Below are 15114 nucleotides of genomic sequence, written 5' to 3' on the forward strand. Positions count from 1 at the left end.
TCAGCATACGGACCAGTGCAGATGCACAGGGAGCTAGGACCACTAAAGACAGAATGTTCAAGGTATAAGATAGACTTCTTCAGGCACAGCAGATATTTCTGATTCACATTGTCCAGTGGGGTGTGGAGAATTGAGGCTTGATTCAAGTAGCACTGCATCCTAGGAGGGTCTAGTTGGGAGGACCAGCCTTGTCTAGTTAGGTCTAGGTGAGCATCATACATGGATGGCTCCAATGGCTTCATGGAGCTGTGAACAGGCTCCGAGCAGTGAACTTGGGGCAGACCCCAAGCTAGCAGCTAGGGCTACGGGAAGTAGGCTCAGCCTCCTGGGGAGAGAGTTGGGGAAACTGTGTTAGGTGTCAGCTCCATCCTCATAAAGGTTAGTTCCTCTTTATCCTTGATCCCTGAACTGACTACAGGGCTTTTGGGGACCTCCATGGCCCCCCCTCCACCCTGTTCTAGTGGCTTGTTTCCTATTGTTGTATTGAGAATAAATTCCAGGCTGGGACCTACCTATGGCAGGAATGCTGTGTGTTTACCAAACTTGTTTCTTTTTCCTCCTGTGCCTGTCCATTCCCCAGCCTCCTTTCATGTGGGTGTGACCAAGGAAATGAAATTGGGAGTGTTTACACCACTTCTAGGTCTGATCTGTAAAAACCTGGCCAGCTGGTTGCAGACGATCCAGCAAAGACATCTGAGGGGTGGAAGAAGGTGGGGTCACAAGACTGAAGGAGCCTGCGTTCCCAAATCACTGCATGGAAAGCTGCCCACGGAACACCCACATTTGGACGGTTAGGTGAGTGAAAGAGAGACTTCTATATTGTCAAGCCCTTGAGATTGGGCTTTTATCCTATCCACTCTTCCCTCAGGACTCAATTTTTATTTCTACTCTGCCATTCCGGGGGCTGGGATCCTCCTACCCGCTCCTCTATACGTCGTCTTGAAAGCAGCTGCTGTTGAAAGTTCTGATTATCTTCTGCTTTGGGGGCCCCACGATTGGGCCCATGCATATGTCACAGAGCCCTCCTTCCTGTGTTGGGACTGCGGGGTGCTGACTTGCCTGGAATTCCACTGCAGTCTGCTGCCAGCCTCTGTGGATTCTGGATTCTGCTTCCTGCGCATGCAGCCGGTCTCCACAATCCCTTCCTCCCTCCCTTACCCGAACCCTGTGACTAGGAGGTGAAAAATGGCTGTTTCAAGCACTAGCTTGACTGAAAGCTCCCAGACTTGCCTGAAGGCAGTCAAGCCATCTGCTGACTCCCCATGTTCACCAGCAGAACTACGCCTCATCGTCAACATGCAGCCACATTCAGCCAGGAGGAGTGCCAGGCAAGATGCGATGACAATTTAGAAAGTGCTAATATCTGACAAGCTGAGATCATGGGTGACATAAATTGATAGAGGGGCTGAAATGTGCAGGAAATAGGACGGGCCATGTCATTCGCAATACCAAGAGCAGCCTGCCGTTGACAGGTTGTCCCGCCTTCTGATGAAACATACAGCCAGGATCTGCATGGTAGCACTGCGGCAGAGCTCTCATTGTGTGACCGGGGCTCCTGGATGATGCTGACGTACAGGTGTTAGACTATCATCTAAAGAGCTCCACACTCATTTTAGTAAAACCAGGCGGGACAGAGTTGGCCTAGATACATCGTGTCACTCCCCTGCTGAAAGGCCTTCCTTCAACGGCTTCCCTTTCCTTTCGGAAGGAGTGGTACACTTTTTAATGGCCCACCCGGTCTTAGGTGTTCTGACCCCTACCTACCCTCAAGTTTGGTTTCACCCAGTTTTACATTTCCCCTTGCTCAATGCTTCCAGGCCCCGCTAGTCTTCCCGACATTCTTCAGGCACATCCAGCACAATGCTAGGCACTTAGCACAAACTCAACAAATCAATGTCGATGAATGAATGAGGGACAGGGAGGCGGTTAGGAAACTGCTGCAATCTAGTGAGACAGAGCTGCGCTTGGGTGGACCCCTCTCTCGATACAAGCTCCGTGGGATCAGAAATCTAGCTTGTTTGTTGTCCCAGCGTATTCCCATGGCCTAGAACAGTATCTAACGCAGACTAGATGCCAATACATTTATGGAGTCAGTGGAATGAATGAGAATGAATGGCTAAAGGGAGAAGTGGCCAGAAGGAGAGAAATCAGTAGGCAGAACCAATAGGGCCTGGTGATTAACTGGATGTGGAGGTGGGGGCTGGGAGAGAAGGAGGAGTCAAGGATGAGCCCAAGTTTCTGACTTGGGAGCGGAGTGGGAGGAGGTATCATTTACTGAGATGGGGAACATGGGCTGAGGACAGGAGGTTAGTGGAGAAAGGAGGCTGCAACGATGAGTCTAGTTTTAGATATTTCAAGTCTGCAGCATCTGTGGAGTATCTGTGAGAAGAGGTCCAGTGGGCAACTTGTTATATTAGTCAGAAACTCAGGGATGAGAACTGGGCTGGAGAGGATGGATTTGGGAATCACCAGCCTGTGGATGTTAATCAAAGCCACGTGAGTATATAAGGTTGCAGCGTAACAGGTGGTGTGGTTGCACAATGATATATAAAATATGGTCCCTGCCCTTACAACCCATACAAAAGTCAAGATTTGACATAGACCTGAAAACTGTTTACAAACCCACCCATGTCTCCATAGCAACGTTGAAGAGCAGAGACAATTCTGCATTATCACAGGGGCCGGGGGAGCACACAGATGCTGCTGCCTCCCACAGGTCTCCTCACAGGAGATGTTCCCGCTTCACGTGGGTCCCACAGACAGTGGCACCCAGAGATTCTACTCTAGCTGGTCCAAACCTGTGCTTTCTCCCAGGTCTCCACCGCAGGGCCAAAGAGATAGAAGCAGAAGGTCATCAGTCCTTTCCAACCTCTTTTTCTCAACATCTGCCACTTCACCAGAGCCTTTCTGGGTGGCAGCAATGACCTACCTGCTAAATCCTAAGACGCTCTGGTGACCACCTTATTTGGCCTTTCTGCAACATTCCTCACCTTTAGGCATTTCATGCTTCTTACAACTGTCCTCCTGTGGTGTTGGCGAACAGAACCACAGACCACACGTACAAGTGTCCACTCCGTGTCAGAGCCCTGCTAAGCATGCCACACCGGCACCTCATTGTCCTCACAACCACCCTGTGCCGTATGTTCAGCTATCACCACTTTACAGATGGGAAACTGAGGCGTGGAGAAGTTAAATAGCTTCTCAAGACCATCCAAGCTGGAGAGCAGAAGTGGCTGGATTCAAACCCCGTTCTTCGGAAAACAGAAAGTGACCCCATTTAAGCACGGAAGTAGGGTGCTGTTCCCTCTCCGATCAACCCTCCTCCATCTCTCCAGGGTCCCCTTTGCTTCTCCCCTGCAAGGCCGCTCTTGCTAATGTTGTTCCATGACCCACTTCTCAGCACTCCACCTATTCTCTGGTTAGTTTTATCCTCATGGCTTCGTCCCATCCATATGCAGATGGCTCTTCAAATGCAAACTCCTTCTCTACTCCAGATTTCTCTCCTGACCTCTCCGGGGCTGGCTGCCTTCTGAGCATCTTTGCCTCCATGGCCACCAGGGGCCTCATGCTTCGCTGTCTCACCACTGAAGCCACAGTAATTTCCCGCCACTTGCTCCTTCTCCCAGGTCTTAATTGCTGTGTATGGCACCACATGACTCAATCAATAGAGTTAGAAATTGAGGAGTTATCCTCAACCACTCCCTCTCCTTCACCCTCACACTCAATCAGTGACCAAACACTGGTGATTCTGCCTTCCCAGGGCTCTCTTCCCCATGTCTAGGCCTACTGCTTTATTCAGACCGTCATCTCTTACCTGGATGACCAGTGGCCTCTTTGCTGGTGTCCCCATCTCAGGTATAACCCATCCAGTCTGCCTCCTGAGGGATACTTCTAAAACAGTGGTTCTCAACCTTCCTAATGCCGTCACCCTTTAATATAGTTCCTCATGTTGTGGTGACCCCCAATTTCATTGTTACAAATTGAACATAATTAAAGCATAGTGATTAATCACAAAAACAATATGTAATTATATTTGTGTTTTCCGATGGTCTTAGGCGACCCCTGTGAAAGGGTGGTTCGACCCCCAAAGGGGTCGCGACCCACAGGTTGAGAACCGCTGTTCTAAAAGCAAAGCTAAGCACACTGCTGCTCAATTTCAGGTCCTACTCTGGCTTCCCACTGATCCCAGAATAAAGTGTAAACTCCTTGGCATGACCCACAGTGCCTTATGGGACGGGTCTCTGAGCATCTCTCCGTCCTCCCTCTCACCCCAGCTTCCAATGCCTTTCGCAAATGTTAGCTCTGCTCCCGCTGCCCAGCACATCTGTCCTCCCTCATGTGCTGGGTGAACTCATCTGTCCAGTTTAAGCTCCGGCATCACTTGTTCAAACCTTTCATTTTGTTTTATTTTATTTTTCTTTTTAAAAATATTTTTATTTTATTGATTTCAGAGAGAGAGATGGAAACATCAATGATGAGAGAGAATCGTTGATTGGCTGCCTCCTGCACGAGGGGATCGAGCCCAGCAACCCAGGCATGTGCCCTGACCGGAATCACACCATGGCCTCCTGATTCATAGATTGACACTCAACCACTGAGCCATGCCACCGGGCTGTGCAAACCTTTTACAAGTGCCTTCCTCCTACCGTTGCCCCCTCTGTGCCCTGCCTCTGTGTGTGTGTGTGTGTGTGTGTGTGTGTATGTGTATCACCGCACCTCTAGCACCGATGGCACTTGGGTGTTCACATGTCTGCTTCCCTCTCCTAGAATCTGAGCTCCTTGGGGGCAAGGCCCAGACTTATATATGGGGATTCTATGCCCGGTGCCTAGTGCCTAGCAATTGTTCAATAAATGTTTGTTGGCTGAAGGAATGAAGGAATGGATGAGCCCATCTCACCTGACCCCATGTTTTCAGAAATTGGACAGAGAGTCCCTAAGATATTGCATGGTGTTTAGGAGATGTGGCTGAATGGGGGCCAGCTGAGGGTTGTGCCTTCCAAAAGGGGTCCCGGTATCTTCTGCATGGAGATAAAACCTCCCCAGGCACACACCATCCCCCTCTTCCTTATCGGCAACTCTGCACACCAGGAGGTGAACATAGGAACAAAGATATCACAGCTGTGGGCTGGCTTGGGGAACTACGGACATTTCAACCAAGAAGTGACTTTAGATCTAGTGGGAAAAACACTGGGTTTAAAGCCAGAGGCTGGGGCTTGAGCCTGGCCTCTAGAATGTGTTAAATGTATGATTTCAGGCAGTCTTGGAACATCTCTGAGCTCCAGTTTTTTCTGCTTGGACCAGGAATGGAAAGTCCTGCTCACCTACTCCCCAGGCTGGCGCTGAGGCTGCAATGGGGTTATAGTTACACGTAGACGTTCTCTGGATTTGCATGGTGCCCCGGTGTCCTTTATGTGGGGTTCTGCTTGGCAGAGAGAATGTGCCCCGCTGCCTCGAACCTCACCAGACACCAGGCTCAGCTCGGCAGCTGGGGCCCGTCAGCAGAGGAGCCAGGCACCGCTCAGACATCTGCACGGGCAGCCTTTAAACACAGGGAACACGGAGGAAATACCACAGGATTTATGGAGTGAAAGCTTTAAAAAGAAACACCAGACTTAAGTCAAAACAGTTGACCCAACTCTGGGGGAGGTGTCTGCCTGGATGTAGGAGAAAAAAAGATAGACTTGGAGTAGGTTGAGGCGGAAGGGAAAAGTGCCGGGGGGTGTCTAACCAAGTGGGGTAACGGCGCACAGCTCGGGGGAGGAAATACTGAGACTCCTTCACGGAGGGCGGCACCCCCCAGCATTTTGAAATGCACGTTTTTGGGCCCAGCGGTGCCACTTCTGAGAATGTCACTTGGGATAGCCTCACACAAGGCCGCAGTGATATGTACAAGGATGTTCACTGCAGCTTCATTTGCAGTTGGGAAAACTTGGAAACAACTCGAATACCATTCAGCAGAGGGCAGGGTAATTACGACACACCCACACGGTGGAATCCTAAGTACCAGAGATGCATATCTCTAGGAAGGAGTGCAGAAAGACGGTCTCGACACAGTGAGGGGAAAAGCCATTTGCAGAATGGCATGGATATGATGACTTCGCTTTCATAAAAATAAAAAACATAGCCATGTTTATATATGGATAGAAAAAGAAATGGGACGATATACACTTATTCTTAACAGAGTTGGTCTCTGGGAGTTGGTATGTTTCATACAGTTCTGTAGAGTTGATTGTTTGTTTTGTTTTGTTTTTTGTTAATCCTCACCTGAGCATATTTTTTTCATCACTTTTCAGAGAGTGAGAGGAAGGGAGGGAGGAGGAAAGGGAGGGGGAGAGATAGATATAGATAGATAGATAGATAGATAGATAGATAGAGAAACATCGATGTGATAGAGACACATCAATTGGTTGCCTCTTGCACATACTCCAACCCCGGTGGGGAGCAAACCCAACCTAGGTACGTGCCCTTGACTGGGAATTGAACCCGAGAACCTTTGGTGCAAGGGTCGATGCTCTAACCACTGAGCAACCGGCCAGGACGAGTTGATTATTTTTAATAGACATAGTATTTAACAGAAAATACCCAGAGAATAAAGGTATAATGTTTAATTATGGTAAATATCATTGCAACAGTCTGCCCTTCATCCTGAAAATATCTTGGCCAGAGAGTCCCTGCATTGTCTCATAGATATAAAAATTATAATACATCCTTAATTATGTTACTTTCCTGAGGAAAATCCTTAATATCTCTCATATCCGACCTTTCTACTCCATCTTGGTTAGTTTACTTCCCACAATTCCCTGAGTAGTATCTCTGCTCTGAGGCAAGCATAGAAAGGGTGTGATGATCCCTCCACAAATCACAGGTCACGTAGGAAGGGCTCCAAAAATACCAGCTGGAGGAATGAATGAGTGGCCTCGGTGCCACTAGGGGAGCTGGACACCAACATTCAAAGGTGTCTCCAAGAACAGGGCAGGACCTGTGCCAGGTGTGTGGGTGACATGCCCACAGGGTGACGTGAGGAACATATTCTAGATGCAGAGCCTAAAAATCGAGATGAGAGACCTGGATTCTATCAGCTATGGGACTTGGTACCAGTCACACCCTTTCTGGGTTTCATTTCCTCCTCTGTAAATAAGACTTGGGCTTGGTCAACATTTTTCAAAGCATGTTCCTGAGGGATGTGTTGATAAATGTCTCTTAAGAGGGACTCTGTGGTCAAATGCACTTGGGAAATGCTGCTCTCGGCATCATACTCTTGCTACGACAAGCCTTTCGGTAAGTAAGCTTGCTTCTGGGTGCTTTACCAGCATTGCTCACATTTATTCACCTCCAAACCTTAGAAGAGAAAACTTTTTCTGAGCCTCTTTCTGGCACACACACTGCTCCCAGTCATACCTGAGGCCCTTCTGACGGAATCTGTGGCCGTGATGAGCTGGCTTCCTCCACACCCACAGCCGCATGTTCTAGGTGTCCCCTGTGGAGTGCAGCTCTGTTTTGTGAGGGGAGCACACAGCTCCATTAACATCTCAGTACATACTGATGGGATGGGACGGGACAAAGGAGACTTTGTCTGAAAGGTCTGGGCTGGAGCATGGGGCACTGGGGTCCAGATGGGGTACAGCTGTTGGGGGACACCTAAGTAGGGATGCAAAACAGGGAAGCAGGGCAACTGGTCAGAGAAAAGGGAAGTACTTGGTACCTGAGTGGTTCACTCTCATTTGTGGCTGTAGCTCCATCTATGCCTCTGGATTTAAATATTATTTGTATGTTGATGGTGCCCGTGTTTGAATATACACTTTTGTTCAGAGAATGGGCTTTGGAGGCCTACATCCATGACTTTTCCATAAGATGGGATTAAATTTTACCTCATTGGGTTGTTTGAGAGGATTAAGTGAGCAGACACATATGAACACTCTTAGGAGAGTAACTAACACACAGCAAGTACCCCATAAATGCACTATCATGACTCATCCTTGTTACATATATTTTCAGCCCAGATTGCTCTCTGACTTGACAGGGCCACTCAGATGTCTCCCAAGCATCTCAAACTTAACAAAACCCAAACTGAACCTCTTGATTTTCCCAACAAGACTCCACCTTCCCCATCTCAGTAAAGGACACCCTGTACCCCTGTAGATCAAGCCAGGAACCTGGTGGTCAGACATGTTCCCTCCTTCCCCTCCACGTCCCACCCCCCAGGAAACGCTGCAGTCTACCCCCAAATGCATCCCAAGTTCACCTGCTTCTGTGCACCTCCCATCCCTGCTATCGTCTAAGGAGTGTCATCTTGGGAGGGAGGTCGCAGTCCTCTGCGTGGCCTCCCTGCTCTTCCTCCTGCTCCCTGCCCGTGAATTCTTTACATGTCGCCAGAACAACTTTAATAATTATAAGAACAACCACGTCAAAACCTCGGCGGCTGATAAAGTGAAGCCCAGGTTTCTTCCCTTGGCCTGTGCTGTCTGGCCTCTGTGGACGCCCCACCTCTTCCCGGCTGCTCCCTCAGCTGGTCCATGGATTTGGATACACCCGCCCCCTTACTAAAGGTGTTGTGCGATGACTAACAAGCAAAAAAGGATCCAGGCTCCACTAGTCAGATAAGCTCAGCACTAGGACAAAGGATCCATACACGCGGTTATCTATGGATACACTTTCAGACATTTAAGAAATCCTCTCATTCAGGACGACAGCACTAATCTGAGGCAGGAGTTTTGGTCCATTGCAACAGCCAGTCACCAACAGCCAGCCCCCAGTCACCTCTGACCCCAGAGAGGTCGTCAGGCCCGGGAACCAATGAACTTTGCCGGATGGATGCCCTCAGGGCAGCCAGCATTTTTCATCAGGCTGATGTCCACCCCAGGTTTTTCTGGGATATACAGAATCTCTTCACTTAATTCTAAATTGATTTTTTTTTTTTTTTGAGAGGAGTCTTTCTTTAAGGACCCCTCGTCCTGGTTGAACCAATTTGTTTCTCAACCAACATGGGGCCAGCTCTGCTGCCAGTTCCCCGGGGAATTTAACGTAAATGTTTATTGACGGTACAGTCATCAAGAAAATGAAGTTGCTGATTCATTGCCTTACACAGAAAGCCTTTGTTTTTCCCTCCTCTTCCTTCCTCTTTATACGGAGACACTCTGAGAATGAGCACATTCTGGGGACCCACTCGAGGTGATGTTTTCTTGGTTGCCTCTTCCTTCTTCTGTCTGCAGAGCGTGATTCCTGTACCGGCAGGGCCATCCGCCGCCTCTCCCCCTGCAGGACACCCCCGAGGGTCTCGGAGGAGCAGGAGCGATGGAAGGCTGGGGGTTCCTCAGCCTGGAAGCCAGCGGCCCTGTGCTGACGGTGACCCTGTCAGTGGTCCTCTTGGCCCTCCTGACGTGGTAAGTGCGGCTCAGAGACTGCAGCCCGGGAGCCCGGGAGCCCTGCTGGAGCCAGGAGGGGGACGCAGGAGTGTGTTTTCCTTCTTTTCTAATCTGGAGGGAGTTGAGTATTAACACAGCTTCAGAATGAAAGGCAAACAGCCGGGTTAATCTTTTGCTAAAATGCATGAGATTGAAGTGTCAGAAAAGGCTGGGGGGTCAGTCACTGAGAACGCTGCACATAATTAAGTCTGAGGGCGATGGAAAAAGAAACCAAGGGGAAAGGTTTGGGGAGAAGTATGTCCTCGCACCCCGTCCTATCTTCTCACCTTGGGTTTCTAAGATCTTCTCCCCGCCTCGGCTGTACAGCACAACCGGCCCCTGGTTCATGTTACACTAAACACAGAAAGGATGTGGGAGCTCTCTGGCATCGGGGGCTACCCTGCGGGCAGTCACTGACGGGGATTTCTGGAGGTTTAAGGACAAAGTGGTGGAACTAATTTCCTTGTTTTCTAATATTTGATAAAAGGGAATGGGGCCCTATGAGCATAGCACACTCAGTAGCCACAAAGTCTGGGACCCTGCAAGGATCTCAAATGGGAACTGGGAGCAGCTCCCTGTGGTAGTGTTAGTTCAACAGGTTTTCCGACGTCTGGCTCAGTCCAAGGTCACACAACGGGCGGCACTTATGCATATCCACCTGTCAGTCATAAGCACCTGGATTTAGGCAGCTCTGGGGTTTGAGGGGAAGGTGGAACTTGGATTTGAACAGAATTTCAATTTATGTTTCCGGTGGTAATAAAGCCTCCTCTAGATTAATAACTGGGAACGCACTTTCAGAAGCATCAAACATTATGCAAATGTGAGGTATTATTCTTCTGGAATTTGCATAGTTGAAAATGGGATTCACGTTTGATGTTCTGTGATGATGAAATTACTTCTTGGAAACTGGCTCTGAAAGGCAGCTTCAGTCCAGTGCTGTTTTGCCTTTTAACTGGCTTAATTATCTTTTGAACTTTTCTGTGGCAGTGTAGCTTATCTTGCCTCGGGACCAGCCACATGCAAATGGTAGCCCCCCCACCCCATTAATCCATCTTAACATCGTTCCAAGCTCAGTGACGCACACAGCACAGCACCTGACACGTAGGAGGGTGCTTACTTAGTAGATGTCAGCCACTCTAATGACCTGACACTCATGTAACCTAAATGCAGAGGAAAGTAAGTGTTTGGTGCTTTAGGCATATTTTTAATTATTTATTAATATTAATTTCTCATCAACAGCTAGGCTCTGACTGTGGCTCTCAAAGCATGTCCCACCTGAGTCCTCCAGGTGGTCTCATGGCATCAATGTTTATATTATACTAGAGGCCCGGTGCATGAATTCGTGCAGGGGTGGGGTCTGGCTGGCCTGGCCTGATCGGGGTGGGGGGTGGGGGGGGATGCTCAGGGGCAGGGCTGGCTGAGGGGAGGGGCTGTGGGCAGTTGACCAGCCGGCCCAGCCCCCTGGTTGAACTCCCGGTCAAAGGGACAATTTGCATATTAGCCTTTTATTATATAAGATACTTTCCTACATGTCTGTGTCTGTCGTTAGTGTGTTGTTTTCATTTCTGTATTCTTATGCCCAGCTCAGTGCCTCACCTATGGCCTCGATAAATTAATGAATTGCATACATTAACGTTGCTCTGGTCACGGAAAGGGGCGTGTGTCCTGACCATAAGCTGCTGTAACTGTAATCAGCGTACATCAGAGAGTCACGGTCAATAACACCGCACTGTTCAGCAAGGCAGCTGTGCATGTGTAATCTATTCCCGGGGACAGATTAATAACCTGGGTCAGAGACAAGATTAGATAAAAGCATGAAGCAGAGGTGGTAAATAGGAAGGGAGAGCTGACTTCCACCTGTTATCACAAAAGCATTCATTGATCTGTTCATGTGTGCCAGGCGTGGAGTGAGGCCCCAGGACAAGGTCAGGAAACAGGAAGTCTGGATCGGATCCCATGGGAGGGGGCATATGGAGGTCCTGGGGTAAACTCAACGTCTGGAGAGAATATTCCAGAAGGAGAGGAGCAGCAGGAGGGAGGAGCTGTAGCTGTGGCTCTGGTGCCCTTGAGTCTATCCCTTGATTCAGCTCCAGGAAAACACCTTGGCCTGTTGACCTTTCTCTTCCAGGCAAGGTTCTAGGTAGCCACTGAGCCACAGACATCAGCTTGAATAAAGTGTGTTCTCCCCAGCTTCATTTTCTTAGAAGGTTACATGTGAGAGAGATGCTCACAGCCATCTTGCCTGAGGAGAATTCGGGGAAGGTGGCACGTCCTGAATATTTCAACTCCTTAGTCTTTCCTTTCAGAGTGACACCTGCCATTGGCCAGGTAAGATCGCAATGGAGAACCTAAACTCAACTCTGAGAAGGTAAAACTATGAGGTACACCAGGATAGTTTCTTGCCTCTTCAACCAGCCGGCGAGTTCCTCCCCGGTAGGGGTGGGGTCTCATATCTCATTACAGTTCTGGCAACTTCTGTCCATGGCACAGGTGTTCTGCTAGCATTTGGTTTAATGGGGGAAAAGTTAAGGACACATGTATCAGCCCAGCGTCCAGGACTTAGGGCTTGGCTCTCGCGTCCTTCAGGGGCCTCATCTGGTCTCTCCCCTGACATCCTGTGCTGTTCATGGTTCTCTGAAGGGACACGCTGCAGCGGGGCCTTTGCCCTGGCCGGTCCCCGTGCTTGGATGCCCGTCCTCTCTTCCCTTCAATGCTAAGCTCAGGGGCGTCTCCTCAGGGAAGCCTTTCCTGGGGTTGCCCAAGGCACATACAAGCCCCCACTCAGTGCTGCTTTCATCATCCCTCTCACCTCCTCTCTTTCACATGCCTGGCTCGAGCTTGGCACCTAATAAACGTAGGCTAATTCCAGCCTCTAATCTCTGCTGGCATTTCCCTTGCTGGTTCAACTCTTACCCCTCACAGCTCAGTATAAATCTTTTGGCCACAAGAACCAGCAGCCCCTTTCCTGAAAGCCTACTGTACGTTCACTGCGTACCTACTTGGTGACCACTTTTCTAATTGTTGCAGATCGACTGTCCTTGTAGCTCCCCCCACCCACACACACACACACCTTGTAGAGTAGAGACCATGGCATGTACTTATAAATGAACAAGTCTTAGTTATTAAGTGTATGTGCAAATTTGAAAAGAGGAAGACAAAATAGTTCATTTCATTTAAAAAGAGTGCATTGCAAAATAGGCATAGTATATGTTGATAGTTTTCCCAAAACTGCACTTGACATGATTTTTTAATGAGGATCATTCACATTGGTAGGTAGGTGCCTGAGCAGCGTGAGTTGGGGTATAAGGAGACCAGGGCCACTCCACTGGGGTGGGAGACAGAGCTGGGGGTGTAGAATCTATGAGCTAGAAGTACATGAAGCACAGCAAAGGTGATTAACACATGCGAGAAGCATTTTAAGATTTCTGTATAAAACTGTTTTAAATTCTTACTCCTGGAAGAGATTTGATATATAAGAAATAAGTTGCATGAGTTGAATATTGCTAGAGGCAGCCTTGACTCCTAGTGCTTTTAAACTCTCAAGCACACCTAAGAACTGGCAGCTGGATTCTTGTTATAAAGATTTCTTTATTCTTTGGAGTAATGGGAGAGTCTTAGCTGATGAGAAAGGTAAATGGAGGCTGTTCCACTAAGTAACTAAGCAGTTAAAACAAGTGAATATATGCCTATGGTGGAGGCTGAGAAGAGCCCTTGGGAAGATAGAAGAGCTTTCAGTGCTGAGCTGCATTTAAGGTTCAGGATCCCAAGACAACAGAAGTACAGATCAAACAGACATTAAACTAGGAAGCAGGGTGAGTTAGTGTTCTGGTCAAGTCTCAGCCTAAGACCAGGTTAAAGTAAAATGTGCTGGGTGATTATTAAGACTTAAGACTGTAACGGAAATGCCTATCACTATACCTGAGAATTTCTTTCTCAGACAGCTTGCTCTACATGTGGGGGAACTGGATTCTGATTCTAGATCCACATCTGGTCCCAGAGCCTATTGAAAAAACACCGTTGTTCCCTGGGGTGCAAAGATGGTTCAACATCCACAGATCAATAAATGTGATACACCACATTAACAGAACAAGTATAAAAATCACATGATCACCTCAATAGATGCAGTAAAAACATTTGACAAAAATTCAACTTCCTTTCATGATAAAAATGCTCAACCAACCAGGTATAGAAGGAATGTTCCTCAGCGTAATAAAGGCCATATATGACAAGCCGACAGCGGACATCATACTCACAGTGAAAAGTTGAAAGCTTTTCTGCTAAGGTCAGGAACAAGACAAGGATGCCTATTCTCACCACTTTTATTTAACATAGCATTGGAAGTCCTAGTCAGAGCAATTAGGCAAGAAAAAGAAATAATAGCCCTCCAAATTGGAAAGGAAGAAGTAAAACTGTCTCTCTGCTTGCAGATCCCATGATTATATATATATATCCTATATAATAAAGAGCTAATATGCTAATTAGACCAGATGGCAGAATGACCTTCTGGAACAACCAGTGGGTTGGGGGGGGGGGGCCGGGGGGCTGCAAGGAAGTCAGGGCTGCTGCGAGGGCAGAGGCAGCCGGGGCTGCGAGGGCCAAGCCCCTTGCACAAATTTCGTGCATCGGGCCTCTAGACTAAAGACTCCATCAAAAGACTGTTAGAACTAATTAACATATTCTATAAATGGCGGGATACAAAATCAACATATAAAAATCAGTTACATTTCTATATACGTACAACAAACTATCTGAAAAAGAAATAAAGAAAACAATCCCATTTACAATAGCATCAAACAGAATAAAATAGGAATAGATTTAGCCAAGGAGGTAAAAGATTATAAAACACTGATGAAGCAGACACAAAGAAATAGAAAGATATCCTGTGTTCATGAATCAGAATTAATATTGTTAAAATGTCTACACTACGTAAAGTCATCTACAGATTCCATGCAATTCCTATCAAAATTTCAATGGCATATTCCACAGAAATAGAAAAGAGATCCTGAAATTTGTATGGAAGCATAAAAGACTCCAAATGCACTCCACTTCCTGATTGCAAACTACAGTATAAAGCTATAGTAGTCAAAACAGTCTGATATTGGCATTTAAAAAAAACACATAGATCAATGGAACAGAATAAAGCATTTAGAAATAAACTGATGCATATACAGTCAATTATTTTTTTTTAAAAAGCCAAGAATACACAATGGGGAAGGGAAACTCTCTTCAATAGATGCTGGGAAAAGTGGATAAACACATGCAAAGGAATGAAATTGAACCCTTATCTTTGACCATACAGAAAAATTAACTTGCAGTCGATTACAGACTTAAATTTAAGACCTGAAACTGAAACTCCTAAAAGAAAACATAGAGGAAAAGTCCCTTGGCAGTGGTCTTGGCAATCATTTTTTGAATGTGACACAAGAAGCACAGGTAGCAAAAGAAAAAAATAAGTGGGACTACAGCAAATCAAAGAGCTTCTGCACAGCAAAGGAAACAATCTACACTAATAAAAGAGAAACATGGTAATTAGCGTACGACCGCTACCCTTTTCATTGGCTAATCAGTGAGTATATGCAAATTAACTGTCAGCCAAGATGGCGGCCGGCAGCCAGGCACTGAAGCGAGCATGAGGCTTGCTTGCTGCGGCCTCCAAAGTTCCCCGCCACACTTGCCGGCCTCTCAGCTGCAACTCTAAGCAACTATGTACTAT

At 47.6% G+C, this 15114-nt stretch overlaps 1 protein-coding gene across 3 annotated transcripts in view; it reads left to right on the forward strand.

Moving 5' to 3' along the window:
* The first annotated feature begins 692 nt into the window (after positions 1–692).
* Positions 693–15114, forward strand: part of TBXAS1 (thromboxane A synthase 1 (platelet)) — a 157497-nt gene continuing 143075 nt past the window's right edge. Inside the window, exons 1-2 of one of the 3 annotated variants that reach the window (XM_005875001.2) lie at positions 693–795; positions 9210–9380. In XM_005875001.2, the coding sequence (XP_005875063.1) occupies positions 9292–9380 (89 nt within the window). In that variant the 5' untranslated portion in view covers positions 693–795; positions 9210–9291. Of the gene's footprint in view, positions 796–9104; positions 9381–15114 lie in introns of those variants that run through there. The other 2 variants (XM_014546719.1, XM_014546720.1) reach the window with 2 other exon arrangements.

This window comes from Myotis brandtii, unplaced genomic scaffold, assembly GCF_000412655.1.
Source record: "Myotis brandtii unplaced genomic scaffold, ASM41265v1 scaffold455, whole genome shotgun sequence".
Lineage (NCBI taxonomy): Eukaryota > Metazoa > Chordata > Mammalia > Chiroptera > Vespertilionidae > Myotis > Myotis brandtii.